The 18,861-nt window shown below is 46.3% G+C and overlaps 1 protein-coding gene across 6 annotated transcripts in view; it reads left to right on the top strand.

Annotated features, from left to right (window-relative positions):
• Window positions 1–16,258, top strand: part of LOC116948766 (rho GTPase-activating protein 45-like) — a 41,364-nt gene extending 25,106 nt beyond the window's left edge. For all 6 annotated transcript variants that reach the window (XM_032965815.2, XM_032965811.2, XM_076071763.1 and 3 more), the window contains 6 exons: window positions 6,677–6,843; window positions 7,686–7,874; window positions 9,276–9,413; window positions 9,705–9,949; window positions 12,185–12,786; window positions 13,545–16,258. In XM_032965815.2, coding sequence (XP_032821706.2) covers window positions 6,677–6,843; window positions 7,686–7,874; window positions 9,276–9,413; window positions 9,705–9,949; window positions 12,185–12,786; window positions 13,545–14,158 — 1,955 coding nt within the window. In that variant the 3' untranslated portion in view covers window positions 14,159–16,258. The remainder of the gene's footprint in view (window positions 1–6,676; window positions 6,844–7,685; window positions 7,875–9,275; window positions 9,414–9,704; window positions 9,950–12,184; window positions 12,787–13,544) is intronic.
• Window positions 16,259–18,861: the final 2,603 nt, after the last annotated feature.

The raw sequence follows: 18,861 nt of genomic DNA, 5'->3' as shown, positions 1-18,861 counted from the left end.
GATGGCCGTGTGATTATGAACCCTAACCCCGCTAGGTGTGAGGGGAAGGGAGCGGCCGAATGAATGATACGTCGCGACTCGACTGGGGCTCGGATGATCACGCCGATGTGGAGGCGGAGGAAGACGATGTCTTGTTGAAGGCCCCGGGCGTGTTGCGGCAGCCTAAGGCGATATGTCCCCGCTGGCCACAACGGAAGCAGGAGGTGGACGCCAACCCCTGTGAGCGAGGGTTCCTCGCCCGCCACCGCTGTTCCGATCGGCGGCCCCCAGTGCCTCTCCCGCGTCGGTTGCCCGCAATGAGGCGCGTCGGCACCGGCAGGACCCGGGACCCCTGCGCACGCCGCCACACCCGGCGACTGGCGCAGAGCGAGGCGGGCCTGAATACCCTGCGCTACTCTAAGGGAAGAAATATCAGCTTCTTCGGCAATGGCCAAAGCAACCTTGAGCTCCCGCGCAAGGGAGAGCAGCCGCTCCAGAGCCAAAGAATTCAGTGCCGCATCATCCATTCTGGGGTAGGTCGCCCGAGCCAGAGCCAACAAGGAGCTGCGGAAGGCGAGAGGCGTCTCGGTCTCTTCTCGCCTCCGCAGCGAGAACTTCTGGCGTGCACTGGAGGGCGGCTCAAAAATTGCGGCCATCTGGGCGTAGGCCACGGGCAGCGTCGCTCTATCCGCTGGCGGAATGGACTTAAGGGCAGCCAGGGCTCTGTCATCCAAAGCCGTCGGGAGTACCTTGAGAGCCTCGGCCATAGGCCACCTGACCGAGGCGTACGCCACGTCGAACCGGTCCTGGAACAACGTCCAGTCACCCCCCGCCGCGATGAACGGACGAACGGGAGGCAGGCGACGGAGCTTCTGACCACCGGAGGCGACCACCGGCGTGGTCGCTTCAACCACCACACCCGAAGGAAACGTCGCGGACAGCGTGACATCGCCCGGTTGCGGAGTCGTGGAGAAAATGGTGCCCGGTTGCGGAGTCGTGGAGAAAATGGCGCCTGAATGCTGCGTCGCGTTCCGCGAAACAATGGCGCCCAATTGCTGAGTCGCGTCTGTTGTAAAAACGGTGTAAATTTCAACCGCTGCTGGAGGCAAAATGGCGGGAATAGAATGATCCCACTCCAAAAAAGTGCTGGATGCGCGCGGCTAGGCTCCCACCTCCGACATCTTGATAACAAGCTGTGCGACCGACTGGAGAAGCTGCCCGAGCTGGCTTGCAAGGGCTTGCCAGGTCTCCGACAGCGGTGAGTAGCCACCCACGACTGCCATCTCCTCCTGCTCCGGTCGGCCGGGCTCCACGGGGTGCATCTCCGGGGCCCCGGACTCCAGGGATGTTGCGGGGACCTCCTCCATGCTGTCCTCTTCATCGGATCTCACCACAGGTGGGTTCTTGCGTTTTGCCTCCCGATTTTGACATGGCGGTGAAAGCAGGAGTCACTTCTGACACCAGTTGCATGGTGACGATGGACGCGAAAACAGAACTTCTTGTAGGGGCTTAAGGTAGTTTATTATGACAGGGAAAGTACACTTACACCAGAGGTAGGTGTCTGCTACACGGGGTCCTTCGTGTGGAGCCCAGGCTCTACTCTTATCTCTAGCCTCGGCTATCCCCCTGGATTTTCTCACTCAAGTTGGGACGGGGGTCCAGCCAACACCGCCCGATCGAGGAGAGCAACCCCTCTAACTCTTAGCCGGCTCTCACAGATTCTTCTCGCCCTGCCCTCGGCTATCTCTTTGGCTCTCCCACTCGTCGAACCCGGACGGGGGTTCAGCCAACACCCTCCGGTCATGAGCAGGAGAGACCTCCTTCAGCCGCTCTCAGTCCCGGCTCCCACAACGACCCCGCTTTCATCACGGGGGTCCCCCTTAAGTCCCCTTGGGCGGCTCCTCCCCCTTTCGCGGACCCGCCCTCGTTCTTCTCGATGTCTCCTTACGGTGCTCATGACATGGCGTCATTACACCTCACGGCGCTCATGACGTCACGTCATCCATTACTCCCCTACACTATTATAGAGTCTGTAGATACTATTGTAGAGTAGTAATTAATGACGTTACTATTATAGCGTTAGTCGATACTACTACTACAGTCAGTAAACACCACTATAGTTGGTATATACTGTTGCAGAGTCAGTAGATATGACTATAGAGTCAGTAGATACTACTATAGTCAGCAGATAGTACTATAGAGTTAGTAGTTATTATAGTCAGTAGATGCTACTATATAGTCAGTAGATAACACTACAGTCAGTTTTTACTGCTGCAGTCAGTAAATACGACTATATATAGAGTCAGTAGATGCTGCTATAGAGTAACCAGATACTGCTATAGTCAGCAGATACTACTATAGAGTTAGTAGTTACTGCTATAGTCAGTAGATACTACTGTAGAGTTAGTAGAGACTGTCATCGAGTCGGTAGATACTACTATAGAGTTAGTAGATATTACTATAGTCAGTATATACTACTGTAGAGTTAGTAGCTACTGCTATTAAGTCGATATATACTATTATAGAATCGATAGATACTATTGTAGTCAGTAGAAACTACTGTAGAGTCGCTGGATACTACTATAGAGTCTTAAGTTACGACTAGAGTTTGTACATACTATTGTAGAGCAATAGATACGACTATAGAGTTGGGAGATACTACTGCAGAGTCGGTAGATGCTAGAGTCAGTAGATACTGCTATAGAGTCAGCAGATATTGCTATAGCGTTAGTAGCTACTACTATAGAGTAAATAGATACTACTATAGATTCAGTGGATACTACTATGGTCATTAGATACTACTGAAGAGTCAGTAGTTACTACTATAAAGTCGGTAGATACTACTATAGAGTCAATCGATACTACTGGAGTGTACTACATTCAGTAGCTACCACTACAGTCAGTATATACTGCTGCATAGTCAGTAGGTACGACTATAGAGTCAGCAGATACTGCTATAGAGTCAGCAGATACTGTTATAGAATCTGCAGATACTACTATCGAGTTAGAAGATACTTCTATAGAGTTCGTAGCTACTACTATAGTCCGTCGATACTACTATAGAGTCAATAGATACTACTATGGATTCAGAAACTACTATAGTCATTAAATACTGCTGTAGAGTCGGTAGATACTACTATAGAGTCAGTAGACACTACCATAGAGTCAGTAGATACTACTATATAGTCAGTAGATACTACTACAGTCAGTATATACTGCTGCAGAGTCAGTAGATACAACTATAGAGTTGGTAGATACTACTAGAGACTCGGTAGATACCATAGAGTCGGTTGATACTACTACAGTCAGTAGATACCACTACTATAGCAGTATCTACTGCAGAGTCAGTAGATACTGCTATAGAGTCGGCAGATACTGCTATAGTCAGCAGATACTACGATAGAGTTAGTAGTTACTACTATAGTCCGTGGGTACTACTATAGAGTGAATATATACTACTGTTAAGGAGTTCCCGACGACTCACTCGGAGGCTAAGGTAAGGGCTTCCGCCAAGGGTTTATTACAAATCTTCAAATAACACAAGGGTGTAACAACTTCTCAGGGGTTAGGGGTCCCGGGCTAGGTCCCGACACAGCCGGCTGCCCTGTGCTGTCTCCTCTGCGCCAGCCGTGGGATCAACCAACACGGCCGACCGAGGAGCACAGCCACGTCTCGCCTGGCACTGTGCTCTCCCCTGTCCCTACCCTCTTGCCCCTGGCTCCCCGTTCCCCACCTTCTCCGACCCTATTCTCCAGCTACGACCCCGCTTACGTCACATTGTCCCCCTTTTATCCTTGAGGACCCGTGACGTCACTCTGCTGCCCCGAGCCCATGACATCACGTCATCGCCCTGGACAGCCCACGTGACACCACTTCCCCATTCTACTCCGCTACACTACTATACATTCAGTAGATACTATTAGATACTAATGTAGAGTCAGTAGATACGACTATAGAGTCAGCAGATACTGCTATAGTCAGCAGATGCTACGATAGAGTTAGTAGTTACTACGATAGTGTTAGTAGTTACTACTATAGTCCGTGGGTACTACTACTATACATTCAGTAGATACTTCTATAGTCATTAGATACTAATGTAGAGTCGGTAGATACTACTATAGAGTCAGTGGATACTACTACAGTCAGTAAACACCACTATAGTTGGTATATACTGTTGCAGAGTCAGTAGATATGACTATAGAGTCAGTAGATACTACTATAGTCAGCAGATAGTACTATAGAGTTAGTAGTTATTATAGTCAGTAGATGCTACTATATAGTCAGTAGATAACACTGCAGTCAGTAAATACGACTATATATAGAGTCAGTAGATGCTGCTATAGAGTAACCAGATACTGCTATAGTCAGCAGATACTACTATAGAGTTAGTAGTTACTGCTATAGTCAGTAGATACTACTGTAGAGTCAGTAGTTACGGCTATAGAGTCGGTAGATACTACCATAGAGTCAGTAGATCATTATACTACAGTCAGTAGATACCACTACAGTCAGTATATACTGCTGCAGAGTCAGCAGATACTGCTATAGAGTCAGCAGATACTGCTATAGAGTCAGCAGATACTGCTACGGTTGGTAGATACTATTACGGTCGGTGGTTACTACTGCGGTCAGTAGATACTGCTACTACTATACAGTCAGTAGATACTATGATACTCAGTAGGTACTACTGTACTGTAAGTAGATATAACTACAGAGTCAGTAGATACTACTATAGAGTCAATCGATACTACTGGAGTGTCGTGAATAAAGCCAAAGCTGTAAGTGTAGAGACACAGATGTCTCTGTGGGTTGCGCCAGCCACTGCTGGAGGAGCGCCGGGTGCCCCGATTGGACGAACTAAGGGCACGTGACCGGAAGTGGTTCTCTATTGGAGGGGTCAAGGGCACGTGACCTGAAGCGGTGTCTCGATTGGAGGAGTTCAGGACACGTGGCCGGAAGTGGGGGCGCCCTCCTTGATACAGCAAGGGGCGGGGCCGGGGACGAAGGGAGAAAGGGGGAGCGCGTTCGGGGATTCGGGACTCGTTCGGGGATCAAGAGCGTTAACAGACTCGCACGCAGTGAGTAGCCTAGAACAAGTTGGCCACAGAAGCCCGGTGGACAGTGAATTGTTTAATAAACGCGTTACCTCCTACAACGGTGTGTGTGCGCCTCAGTCGACATACACTACACTAATATAGTCAGTAGATACTACTGTAGGGCCAGATACTACTGTAGAGCCAGATACTACTATTGTATGTAGGGTGTGAAGGTATATATGTCTCCGAGGGGGATAAAAACATTTTTTTAAGGGGTAGGTTGCCAATTTTCAGAAACCTTTTAGATCAACTATTTACCCCCCTTTCTATTACTTTTTGATTCAGAACTTCTACAAGCCTCTTATAATTTTGTTGATGGACAGACAAACGGAACGCCGGGCTTTCACAATAGCTTAGCATTTGTGTATGTATGTGTTATGTTTTTAAGAAAAGACAAGTTTTGAAATATATATTTTCCCCCGGGCAACGCCGGGTACTTCCTGCTAGTTGCTCATTAGAATGGTATCGTAGCACTTAGTGAGCCTGTCCACCAACTTGATGTGTGTTATAACTTGACACGGAAGTTTTTGCAGCCAATCTAATGATTCTTAATGGACTTTTTGGGCGATGTCACAAAATGATGTGGCAAAATCTGTGTCATAAAACCCTCAATTGTGACCTCCTGGATTCTGTCCTAAAGATGCTTGAGGCAGTTTAAATTGAAACCTCTTGTCTGATCAACTCACCGGCAAGCTGAAATAATAACAATCTGCGTGTTGAACGCTTGTACACGGGGACCATTGAATTTGTTTGACCATGTCAGGTTGTTGATGTGTTATGTGAACCAAAATCAACTGTGGCTGATGCCAGCATCTCCACACCACAAAATGTCTGTGAGGCCACGATAATGAGTTTTGCTGAATGTTCCAAAGTGTGATAGCACAATGTGGAGTGAGGATTTTAATGTCACTTATGGAATAAAGATAAGGCTTTTGCCCCAGCTGAGAACTGGAATTTCAGTGCCTGAATTGCTGTAACTTTCATGATGTATGAAGTAGAAGTTTAGGAACCAGTAATCGTTTCCAGTGAAATTTTAGTTATGAATGCGCCGATTGGCCCACGCCAACATACAAACGGCACAGAGGCCTAAGTCATCGCTTGGTAATTTTCCCTCGTTTCTCAGTTCAAATGTGAATGTGTAGCCCTGCAATTGTTTGCTCATGCCCGTGCTGGCGAAAAGGCCTCCACTAGTGGGAGCTCTAGATGGTACTTGGTCTACTTTTCCACACTCACCAGATGTATTTGGAATTGGTGGATATAATCCACACTTTATCCCACCGCACACGACCTGCCGATCAACGAACTGTAGTGAACTCATCTACATGGCTGGGTGGACAGAGGTGTTGGGGGGGGGGGTGGATTCGAATAAATGTACAAGACTTCTGAATTGCAAGTCCAGTGTGATAACCATTACAGCACTGTGGCAGCTGCCTTCGTTTCTCAGTTAAAAAGGTAAACAAATTATTTTGTTGCTTGAGCTTTCTGTATGTGCGGTAAAGCAGTGACTGCTTTGACCGGTTTGTTCAAGCAGCAACCGGTAATGCAAAGGAAACTATTTTAACAACGCAAAAATGTTATATGGTTTGTTCTTTCTCATACAGATTTGAATCCCCTTTCAACCAGCATGCCTGTAGTTGTTTCCGGACCTTTCAAGAAGACCGACCTATCAGTAGCTGCCCGGACACATCGTCTACGCCGGCTGCGTGCCCTCTCACGTTGCCGCGAGTGTGATGCCTATATCTACTTTCAGGGGGCAGAGTGTGAGGAGGTGAGACCTCGACAATTTTTTTTTACATGGAAAATCCCTTGATGGAACAACTCATTATTCGCAAGGTTTGCAGGGTGTCACTTGCTACATACGTAATGACACGTATATAAAGATCTCCGTATAGCCTTCACAGACTGTTGAGGCAAGTACTGTTAGCGAGCACCTATGAAGGCCGGTACAGTACACGAGGGGGGTGGGTGCCTTCGTCTCCGTAGCGGAAATTTGACACACCGCGCCAGGTGCTCGATTGAAGCTGTTTCGACCTAGGGGAGGCCCAGGACCGGTTCAGATAATTATTACTGGTGTTGGCCATGAGGGGCAATCGAAATCACTAACCACTGCGTGACCACACATACATATATACACACACTCACAGGTGGGAAAAATAGGCCAATTACTTTTTAGAGTTCCACTGGAGTGTGCTTCACAAGTTCAATGATCAAGGGTCAAAGAGAAGAACTAAGAGCAAATGTTGGTGGAGACTGAGTGCGGACATTGGAGGGCATGTGTCCCGACTGTGCAGAAGCTGTGGGATCTGGCAGAGGGTAGAATGTCAGAATCTTTTATTTATCCTGGAGGTATCCAATGAGCTATGAAGCAATTTATTACAGATATCCAGAAGGGGCGGGTCAGCAAGTTACAACCACAAACAATACAAAAAACGATAGTGAAAATTATGTGTTGGCAATGGGGTGTGGTGGCATCAACGGCTTTAGATCTTAATAATTGGAAAAGTGTGGATAGTGCAGATGAACTTGGACTTTGATTGATTCATGTGTTTTTTTAACAACGCACGAAGAATTAACACACCCGTGTCTCCTGTGCCCTGGTTGTTGTCGCAGTGCTTCCTCGTGTGCCACCGGAAGTGTCTGCAGACGCTGTTGATCCGGTGTGGGCGGCAAAGACTCGGCGTGCGAGCCGCCATGTTTGGGGAGGAGCTGCTGGCTGTGACGCGCTCTGAGCCCCATGGAATACCTATTGTCGTGCGCACGTGCATCGCCGAAATGGAGAGGAGAGCCCTTTGTGTTAAGGTACGGCAAGCACCCCTGGCAAGCACCCCTGACGAGCCAGGTTTAAGTTTTTGCCGGACCAGTTACCAGCGAAACAATGAATGGTTCATGACAGCATTCCGAGCACATTGCTGCAGTGTTCACAGGGCATGGCAGGTGGCAGCATGCTTTGTAGCTGCATACCCTGTAAATTCCTGTTCTATAATCTCATCTCTAGATTTTTTCTCCTCTGCTGTGCATTTACTGCTTTGCTTTTATTTTTCCAAGGACATCGATGCACCTCCACCATGAGTACTGACTTTCCCCTACTGGACATCTGTGAAAAAATAGCTTTGATCGCTCATCAGATCCCTCTAGTCTAAATAAACAATCTGATAAAGGATTCTGATTCTGTACATATCCACTGATTGCAGTACAATACACAACACACTGAGTGCAGCACGGTAGTTTTTTTGTCTTTCATGTGTCGCTTATCTGGTCGTTAGGATAGAGTAATTCATGTTTTATGTGTTTGTAATGCTAGCTATGGTACACAAGGTTATTAGTGATTTATTCTATTAATTTTGATTGGTGTTGTGGCAAGCTGAACTTAAGCTCACCGGAACAGGGCTCCTCCTATTAGTTTTGATAGCCAGGGTTTAGCTGTACAGCACTTCCTCAACGGATAGATAAAAATACCATGCTTATGAAATTATGTCAAGCTTTATACTTTTTTATTCTTTTGGTAAAGTCACGTAAGTATAAAATAAAAATAAATCACAACGTTTCGGGCGCAACACAAGCGTCCGTCATCAGGTGGAAAAGCAATTCCTGCAGTCACGAAAGCTTCAAATTCAAATCAAGATTATGTCAAGCTTCTGCAGAGAAGGCTTGGCTTTGAGTAGATTTTCTGATTTTTGCCAGCTCTAAATCACTGCTCATCTTCAGTCACACTCAAAGGTCAAAGTGATTTCATTTCTCAGCGATAACACATGTTATGCTTGTTGCTGGAGACATATCTGTATGTGCATAAAAACAGTAACATTAAATAACAGTAACTGCTATTTACTGGTTTTCTTTGTGGTTACCAGTAATTTAAAGAAACACATTTTAACAACCTAGTTATTATATTGTATTTAACCCAGAGTTTCCTGCCAATTTAATGTTGTTGGAGAGCTCTCACATTGGTTGGAGCCTTCATATAAATTAATATATTGTTTTATAGAATACCCTTCACACAGAGGCATCTCAACGCTTTACACACATTAGGCATTGCATCTCATCTCAACCTATTCAAAGGAACACCCCCAGTGGCAGCTGTTGTCGCTGTGTGGCGCAGGTGACTTGGTGCTGGCCTGCAAGTAGACATGCGTCTCCTAGTAGGGCGACATGATTGCTGTGTGTAATACCAATTTAGTTCTTCATGTTTGTGATCTTCCGCAGGGCCTGTACCGCGTAAATGGGCTCAAGACCCAGGTAGACCGGCTTTGCGCTGCGTTTGAGAATGGCCGCGAGCTTGTGGAGCTCTCTGAGCAGCCGGTGCACGTAATCAGTAACGTCCTGAAGCACTTCCTGCGTCGGGTGAGTGTTCCACTTCGGTCTGGGACAGTGCAGGGGTTCACAGTTTGATACCGGCAGGCCACCCTGGTTAATAATACATCAGATTGTGGGGTGTATAAACCATAAAAATACTTTGTGTATTTTGTCTCACTCACAGTGGGCGATGAAGTCCTCTGACATCTGAGATGAGATTGTTGTGCCGGTGACCATTAGGAGGGGAGTAATGGTTTAATATAGTGATCTATGCCATGTCATGTATGTATGTATGTCATGGCTTTGTACATGTGTGTCTGTGCAAATATGTTGTGACAGATGCCGGAGCCTATTGTGCCGTTTCAATTGTACGGAGCGTTTCTGGATTTGGCCAGGGAGAGTTTGCTACTGGGCGATGAGGCCTTCCCCCAGAGTGGTCTTGAGACTCTGGAAATCTGCCACACGGCCCCTGCATTCCAGCACACGGAGCTGGGCCGGATTCTCTCTAAACTTCAGGATCTGCTGAAGCAACTTCCCTCGCCTCACTACAACACCCTGTCCTACATCATTCAACACCTGCACAGGTTCCGCTGCTTTAGACCACACGTTGAATATGTACTATATTTCAGTCTTATAATAATACATAGGGGACATTGCTTCAGCCACAATGGCATTGATGCTTCCTCTGCCCTCAACCTGCAAATGTAACCCTCGTGTCCCGGTCACCTCTCGTGTAAAACATCTGGAGGTGCGGTCCCATGTACAGGCTGTGTCAATTGAGATTTTTGTTAATGATGTACCCTGTCGTTCATTTTTAAACCGATATTGAGACCTCTGTGCGGTCCAGAAGATTAACATCCCCAGGCCTTTGCAGATGATATAGTTTGCATGGAAATAATGTTGGATACTTTCCTAAAATTACAGCTATGCGTTTAAGTTAAGGTGGTGCTCATTGTTATTAACCCTGGAGGGGGAGGGATGGGCTGAGTAAACCCTCAACCAGGATTTGAACTCGCAATATTCCGATTGTCAGCCACTCGCCCTACTGCAGAGCCACTGTGTTTCATGCCACACTCGGAGCTTGTCCTCCAATGATAGAACATTTTCAGATATTTGGAGTGCCAAACATTTGTCGTGCTGAATTACCGTATTTTCCCGCATATAGCCCGCAGACGCATATAACCCGCAGACGCATATACCCCGCAAAAATAGCGTTTTGTGTAAAACAAATTTTAGATAGCCCGCACCTCCTTATACCCCGCACCTCCATATACCCCGCACGCATTCATATATTTAACGCTGTTACTGCAGCTTAATTCCATTATATTAATACGAAGTTTACATTTGTAATACATTCCACTATCAATTGTTAACATTAAAATCATAACGTGCACAAAGAAAACAAACTAACCGGAAACAAGTGAACTTAAAACAGTAAATAAGTAACAAAAGTAAATATCCAATAAATAAGTAACACATAACTGGTAGTTTGCGCACTGCGCAGATAATAGCGGAAGTATGGTAGCTCCGTTGCCTCGCCCCCCCACCTCTCTCTCCCCCCAGCTGCCCCACCCCCCAATCCCCCACCTGTCTTTCCCCTAGCTGCCCCAACCCCCACCTATCTCTCCCCCCAGCTGCCCCACCCCACAACCCCCACCTCTTTCTCCCCCCAGCTGCCCCACCCCCCAACTCCCACATCTCTCTCCCCCAGCTGCCCCACCCCCCAACCCCCACCTCTCTCTCCCCCCAGCTGCCCCACCCCCCCAACCCCTCACTTCTCTCTCCCCCCAGCTGCCCCACCCCCCCAACCCCTCACTTCTCTCTCCCCCCAGCTGCCCCACCCCCCCAACCCCTCACTTCTCTCTCCCCTAGCTGCCCCACCCCCCAACCCCCCACCTCTCTCTCCCCTAGCTGCCCCACCCCCCAACCCCCACCTCTCTCTCCCCCCAGCTGCCCCACCCCCCAACCCCTCACTTCTCTCTCCCCTAGCTGCCCCACCCCCCAACCCCCCACCTCTCTCCCCCCAGCTGCCCCAACCCCCCACCTCTCTCCCCCCAGCTGCCCCACCCCCCAACTCCCACATCTCTCTCCCCTAGCTGCCCCACCCCCCAACCCCCACCTCTCTCTCCCCCCAGCTGCCCCACCCCCCAACCCCCCACCTCTCTCTCCCCCCAGCTGCCCCACCCCCCAACCCCCCACCTCTCTCTCCCCCCAGCTGCCCCACCCCCCAACCCCCCACCTTTCTCTCCCCCCAGCTGCCCCACCCCCCAACCCCCCACCTCTCTCTCCCCTAGCTGCCCCACCCCCCAACCCCCACCTCTCTCTCCCCCCAGCTGCCCCACCCCCCAACCCCCACCTCTCCCCCAGTTGCCCCACCCCCCAACCCCCCACCTCTCTCTTCCCCAGCTGCCCCACCCCCCAACCCCCACCTCTCTCTCCCCCCAGCTGCCCCACCCCCCAACCCCCACCTCTCTCTCCCCCCAGCTCTCCCGTCGCCGGTAAACAGTGCGCGCACTTCAAACATTGTCGTTTAATTGTACAAACAATTCATTTAAAACGTGATAACGTGCAATTTTAGTGCGCGTGGTTTATTCAGCAGTGCTTTAGTCAAAGGTAAGTGTTGCATAGTGGATAGTTCTACCATGAAAAAATGTAACGAGTTATGACATGTCTCACATGTAAAATATTTTTGGGATAGCCCGTACCTCCATATACCCCACAGGGTCTTGTTTTGTTTGTAAAAAGTGGTATACCCCGCGGGTTATATGCGGGAAAATACGGTAATGCAGGTAATTTCTAACGTTTTTTTTATTCTACAGGGTGACAGACAGAGAAGAAGAGAACAAGATGTCTTTCCGCAATCTTGGAATCGTGTTTGGACCAACGTTACTGCGCCCATGCTCAATGAAGGGCTCCTCTGATCTGTGCTCGCTTGTAGATTATCCCATCCAGTCACATGTGGTGGAAATGTTAATATTTTGGCACAAGAAGCTCTTCAGTGAAATTAGTTATGTTGTTTCCACCGATGACTGTGGCCCGTCTGTCAGAGAGGAACCTAGTGCTGCCAATCCTGTGAAATTTGACAAAACTTTGAAGAGTGCTGCTGGGAATAATGACATGCCACCTTGTGTGAACGTGGAGCATGCCAAGTGCTCCGAAGTGTTGGGGTGTAGAGCTGAATGTGTTGCCGAGTGCGGCTGCCTGCCAAGGCTGTGTGCAGCAGCGGGTCTGGAATGGGACCTGCATGAGCGCCCTTGTGCAGAGAATATTGGGCATTCTCAATACTGCTCCTCACGAAGCTCTTCTCAAGAGGAGGGTCATGACCCATTCTGCTTTGTGATGGCAGGATCAGATCAGCTGACATCTAACAGTACCACGGTGCCAGGGGCTGTGGCTGCAAGTGTGGACGTCAAAAATACTGGTGAGAATTTTCTACCATTGAGAGTAACTTAGATGAGGTCTGGTCTTCGCGTGAAGCCATAGGCTATCAGCAGCATGGATCCACGAGTGGTAAGCAGTGAACATACTTCAAAACTTAAGTTTTCAATCATTGGAAACATTGTGAGGGAGGAGTTTCAGAGTTTATAATGGTCAAATCAACCAAAAATACTTGGCATCTGTGAAAATACTGGGCATCTGAAAAAGAGGCTCATACCTCAACGGATTCCTCCAATATAAATAAAGATTCTGAAGAATAAAAGTAGCAATTTAGTTGAAAGTCTTTGTTTTTAAAGTCATGTATAATTGTTTAATATAATCAGCACACACATCATAGAGTGTTAATAATGTTTTATTTGGATATAGTGGCATTCATGCAATTTGCAGATAAAAATGTGCGGAGGTGCGGTAATCCATAGACAAGTGGGGAAAACATCCAGAACCGGGGGCAACTATTGCTCAAGTTATGCGCTCTTATATTAGGTTGTTTGGCCAACTCCATTCACAAATGTTTATATATTTGAGAGGAAATCGGAGACCCGGAGAAAAATCCATGCGTGCAAGGGGAATAGCACTGAATCCCTGTAAAGATGGCATACAGATGGAAATTAAACCACTTTTTGGACTGCCATTCCATATAGCCAGGTGATGAAAACCCATGCAGAGGGAGTTTAATGAATGTGTTATCCACTGACCCTCATATAGATATTTGACATAGCACATTGTATATTTTTTTTACAGGGAACACAGTTGCAGTGGATTTTAAGGAATTTCCAAGGCTCATCAGGGGTACAGGCAGTGCTGTCCCACGCAGGAGACCTCCAGTGAGGCCTCACAGTAGGCCCACAAAACTGCGCGATGTCATCCACGCAGCAGCAGGAGTGACCAGCGCAGATTACGCACCGCAAATGGAACACTCTCATACATGGCTTCCGGACTCTCGCGGTCCAGACAGTGAAACCATTTGCAGAAGCAGCAAGAATCAACCTGTGATGGCGTCTGTGTCTGATGAACAAAAATGCTGTGTGGGAAAGAATTACGTAATCGTTCACGAAAATAATCACGGGCGACCGCACGAAGAGACGCAGCTGACCCGTTCACTATGCACACAGGAAATGTTTTACCAGCCATCTAGCCTGACCAACAGTACCGTGTTTTCAACCAATGCTTCTCAGTTAAGTATTTCTTCCAAATATCATCCACCGCCCACTGCTATTTCCCCATGCCTAAATGACAACTTGAATAATAGTAACGCGAGTCAGCTCAAGAAATCTGACACCAGCGTGTTGCTGTCTCTGCCACTGGGAAAACCTGAGCTGCAGGCTGATGAGGATCGGCAACCGGAATTTGTATGAGGGTGATGTGGTTTCAAATTTGCAGAGTTAATTGCCTTGTACCCACTCGACCACACGTCTGTTGCTCCACATTACAATTTCAAAATGTTTTTGTTCTGGTGCCAGAAATGTATTTATACCAAGATATGTTGGTGGTACGGTCTTGTATTAGACTTTATTACAGGAGGCTGAACATTTTTATAGACCTAGACTGATAGAACAATGTCCGAGTTTTGTCAGCAGTGGAAAAGGTGGTAAGCCTAGCACCAATTGCATTCTGATGTTAATCTTTAGCGACCCAGGCGAGGCAACTCAAGCATGTTACTAAGATCCCCAACACATGTTTGCACCTTCGATTAGTGCGGTTGGCTACGTAGCGTGCGAAAGAAGTTCAACATACATACATTGCGTATACTCAGCTGTGCCTGCTTCAGGGATTGCATGCATGCTGTGTAAATATTAAAATCAGCAATGGAAAGTTGAAATGCATATATACAAGCTGTTAAATTACCGCATGTTACTCAAGCCATTGCATGCAGCATGTATGTAAAACTTGAGTGTTAATAATCTTTACAAATGTGCTTTAAAATAAGTTCGTATTATACATTCAAAATTCTTTGGAGTGCATTCAATCTCACCTTGTCTTTCAAAATGAATGCCTTCACATGAAGCTGTATACTAGCGCCATGTCGTGCCACTGCATTGGTAGTGGTACCGATCTGTTTGGGCTGCGTGTGATGTATCACACGACGTCTTTCACTCGAGGCCATCGTTTTGCCTTCCTGAAACCACTGCCTGCGAGAAATGTTTGACAAATGTTCCTGTTACAACAATAACATGCGCTGAAAAGTATGTGCTGCTTCAGCATACCATAATCGCAAGATGTTTGGTTTTAACAAGGTGACCTTGCCTTTTGCAGGTTAGGACATTGTCTGTTTTGGGTTTTTGAATTGCAGAAACGAGAAGCGAAGTATGCGGAAGATTCTGTTTATTCTTTATTAAAGTGTTTATGCACTGCAAAGAGGATGCAGGCTATTTATTTGAATAAATATAATTCCAAGTGCTAATGATCAACATGGTACTTCGGTACTGTCAAAACGCCTTGGTTGTAATGATTAATGCCACACCTTTGGTGCCAATTACCATGATCCTGTTTGTATTTATATGTTTACAAGCGTATGTTTTATAGAGCTCTCGGAGTGTAATGGTCGGCACACTGGACTTGCAATCTGCAGGTCGCCAGTTGTATTCTATCTCCCAGCACGGCAGTTGAAACAATGGGTAGTCTCTTAAACCACCCCCCACTTCCTTTGCCCACTCAGCAGTGGATGGGTTCACCACCGTTAAGGCGATCGGCAGGTGTGCTGGAGTTAACTGTGGGTTTGCCCACCTCTTCCACCACATCTGGTGAGCATGGAAGAGTAGACCAGGTACCCTCTAGAGCTCCCTCGAGTAGAGGCCCTATGGCCAACTGGCGGGAGTGGACGATTCCAGGACTGTACCGTTATATTTTATATAACCTTTGACTTGTACGCAGCATAATTCTGAATCGGTTGATTTGTGCCATTGAGCTGTGCTGCAAGCAGACCGGAGAGGGGACCTTGTCCAGTCGTGTTCATTCAATATGATTTGTTTTTACCTTTTGCTGATAAATGTGGGAGCTACAAGTCGTACTTAAACAGTGTGTGTGGTCACACAAGAGCCTACAGTCATTCAGGTGTCTCCATTTATTGAACATATTACAGCAGGTATTCAATGTCATTGTAACATCTTATTATATATATACAGGAACTTGTTTATCTAAATGTTGTGGTATATTGACATTTATATGACTTTTAAAATGTAAAGATAACGAATCTAAATACCACTCAGATAACTCGTATCTACAGCTCTAATAATTGATTTTGTATTTCAAATTTAATGACCACGGCTGTAGGTTAGGAACATATCGGGCATGGCAATTTATGATTTTTGTAATGGAATTTGCAGAGTACTGTATTCCTCTTGACTTTATACAAGGGAAATTGGATTGTTATATCACAATTTGTTCAGTGTATACGTTATGTCTGGAACAGCAATGATACACTATTTCTTTAGCATCAATAAAATGTTTTTGACTTCTTTGTGGCTATATTGGCGTTACATTATTAATTTAAATCTGTTTTTCGTTCAGCAGCAACAGAAAATGATGCTGCTGATTCTTCTGCTGTTCCATCAGTAGTACCATCTTCAGCAGCAGCAATAGTGAGCGAGGCTGATGATTATTATGCTTCTGTTCCATCAGATGATTTGTATTACAATTGTAATGGTGATGATGCATCATCAGAACATGATGCTCATGATACATGATCATGTGCTGATATTACAGAATCATCTGCATATGCTGATGATTCATCATCTGCTGATGATTCATCATCAGCACATTGTACTGATGATACCGAATAATCAGCAAAAGCAAGCGATGCTGATAATTGATGCTTCTGCTATTCCAGTATTATCAGTATCAGCAGTACCGTTCTGTAGAGCACCATTAAAGTTCTAAAGACCATGAGATGGAGGTAAGGCTCACCTACTCACCTATCTATCCACTCTATCTACTCACCCTGTGTCTGTTGCTCTCTCAGTGCCTGCCAAATGATTTAACCACCTCGATCTAAAGTCCCATACAATTTTCAGAAGGAAAACGGCCAGAAATACCTGAATGTACACTAAAAACGTGGCGCACTGAGCAAATTTACAGCACCATTTCACTGCCAAAATAGTTTTTTTCCCTTAAATATCTGCAGACCCGAACCAATGTGTACTGAACATTTCTATACAGTATATACCATGTTGCTTTTAGGCATCTCACTTGGCAACACGAGGAGTCCCAATTCCAACGCGGGAGTCCCAATATCACTTCCGGGAGTCTGAATTACACATCTAGGAGTCCCAATTTCGCTTCCAGGAGTCTGAATTACACATCTAGGAGTCCCAATTTCACTTCCAGGAGTCTGAATTACACATCTCGGAGTCCTAATTTCAACGATATGCAATTGGGACCCCCAAAATGGCATTGGGACCCGAAACTGAGTTGGGACTCCTGTAGGGCTATAGGGTTGGGGTTATAGGGTTGTGGATATTCAGTATGTGCATGACAGTTTAGACTGGTCAGGGCTATAGAGTTGTAATGTATATACGGTATATGCACTGTCGGTTCTACACAAGTCACGTGATGCCCTCTTGTGGATAAACGCGGCTACAGCTGCTGCATTTCAAGGAACAATCGAGCGGAACAGCCTCCAACATGGACGCCTCCAAATAAACAATGCGAGTGGTTATGGTCATCCCATCAGCCGCACAACCTCAGAGTAAGACTCCTACCCATTAACTCAATATAACCGCGTGTCCGTGCACTGGTTTCGTCACTCAGTGTACCCCCCCCCTCCTCCGTCTCTGATCTCTACACCTGATTGGGTTCAGTGATGACGTCGTCCTGCTGCTGCTCAATTTTTGACCGGAAGTAGGTGTATTGCTTCACTATTTTGGCAAATCGCCCGATGATGCTGGATGTAATTGTAAATGTGGTGGATATCCTCTCCATCACACCGGTGGGCTGAAGTAGTAACTAATTGGCGTTTTGTTTACGTGACAAAGGGGCCGTCCATAAATTACGTCACGCGATTTTTGACGATTTTTGACCCCCCCCCTCGTCACACGGCGTCACAAAAAGTCAGACAACCCCTCAAATATGACGTCACAAAGCTCTGCCCCCCCCCCAAAACCATATTTACATTTTGAAAATAAAACCTTTTAAATCGCTTTAAACTATCGTCATTGTAGTGCCTATTGAATGTGGCCCTGCACTCTGATGTTGTATGAGAAAACACGTATTAAAAAGGAGGCGTTAGAAAGCTGAAATTTTGCATAAAATTCACTTTTAAATATTCATGGTCTCACTAAAACTGCAGATGTTCAGAATATATTTAAATTCTCTTATAATTATCATATATTAAAAGTAATTATAACTGTAAAAAAATACTTTAAACTTTGTAGTAGAATGCAGCAAAATGGAGAGTACAATTATAATAATCACATATTCATTCCACAGAATGAAAAGCCCTGGTAGAATCATTAAAATCAAAATGTTGAATAACTAAATTTATGCTTCTCCATTCTCTGATGGAGAAGAACAATGCTCCTTCATGGAATAAATAAAAGGTGACCTTAGTAAATTTAAATAATCAAATAGTTAATAATAAAAATTAATCAAAATTAGTGTTCATATTCTTAGCTCTTTCGGTAAAGTCACGTTGTTATAACCGTTCTATTTAATTGAGTAGAACGTGTTGTTTATATTTAAAGTTGCGCATTTTGATGTGACGTCACCTTTCTCAAACCCCCCCCCCGTCACACATCGTCACAAATGCCTGACCCCCCCCCCCCCCAGGTGCGTGACGTCATTCTGGACGACCCCAAATCCCTAATTGGCTGTGTCGGATGGTGGAGGGTTACGACACATTTATACTGACGCGATCTAACCCAAAAACTTTATTATGAATAATATTGGTCACCAAAGCCGACGTTAAACTGACTCAGTGTCTCATCAGCAGTAAGGCTCGCTTGAACCGATCCTGGTGAACTGGCAGATATAATTGTGAGAGAATCCCTCTTAAATATGGTTCCTAGTTCAGCACAGGAATCCGTAACGCATTGGCTGGAGCCTGGCCCTGCTGCTTTCACTG

This window comes from Petromyzon marinus, chromosome 35 (assembly GCF_048934315.1).
Source record: "Petromyzon marinus isolate PM22_M1 ecotype Great Lakes invasive population chromosome 35, UKy_Petmar_22M1.pri1.0, whole genome shotgun sequence".
Classification (NCBI taxonomy): Eukaryota; Metazoa; Chordata; class Hyperoartia; order Petromyzontiformes; family Petromyzontidae; genus Petromyzon; species Petromyzon marinus.
Note: the sequence above shows the minus strand (reverse complement) of the source record. Positions and strands in the feature narration are given on the sequence as shown.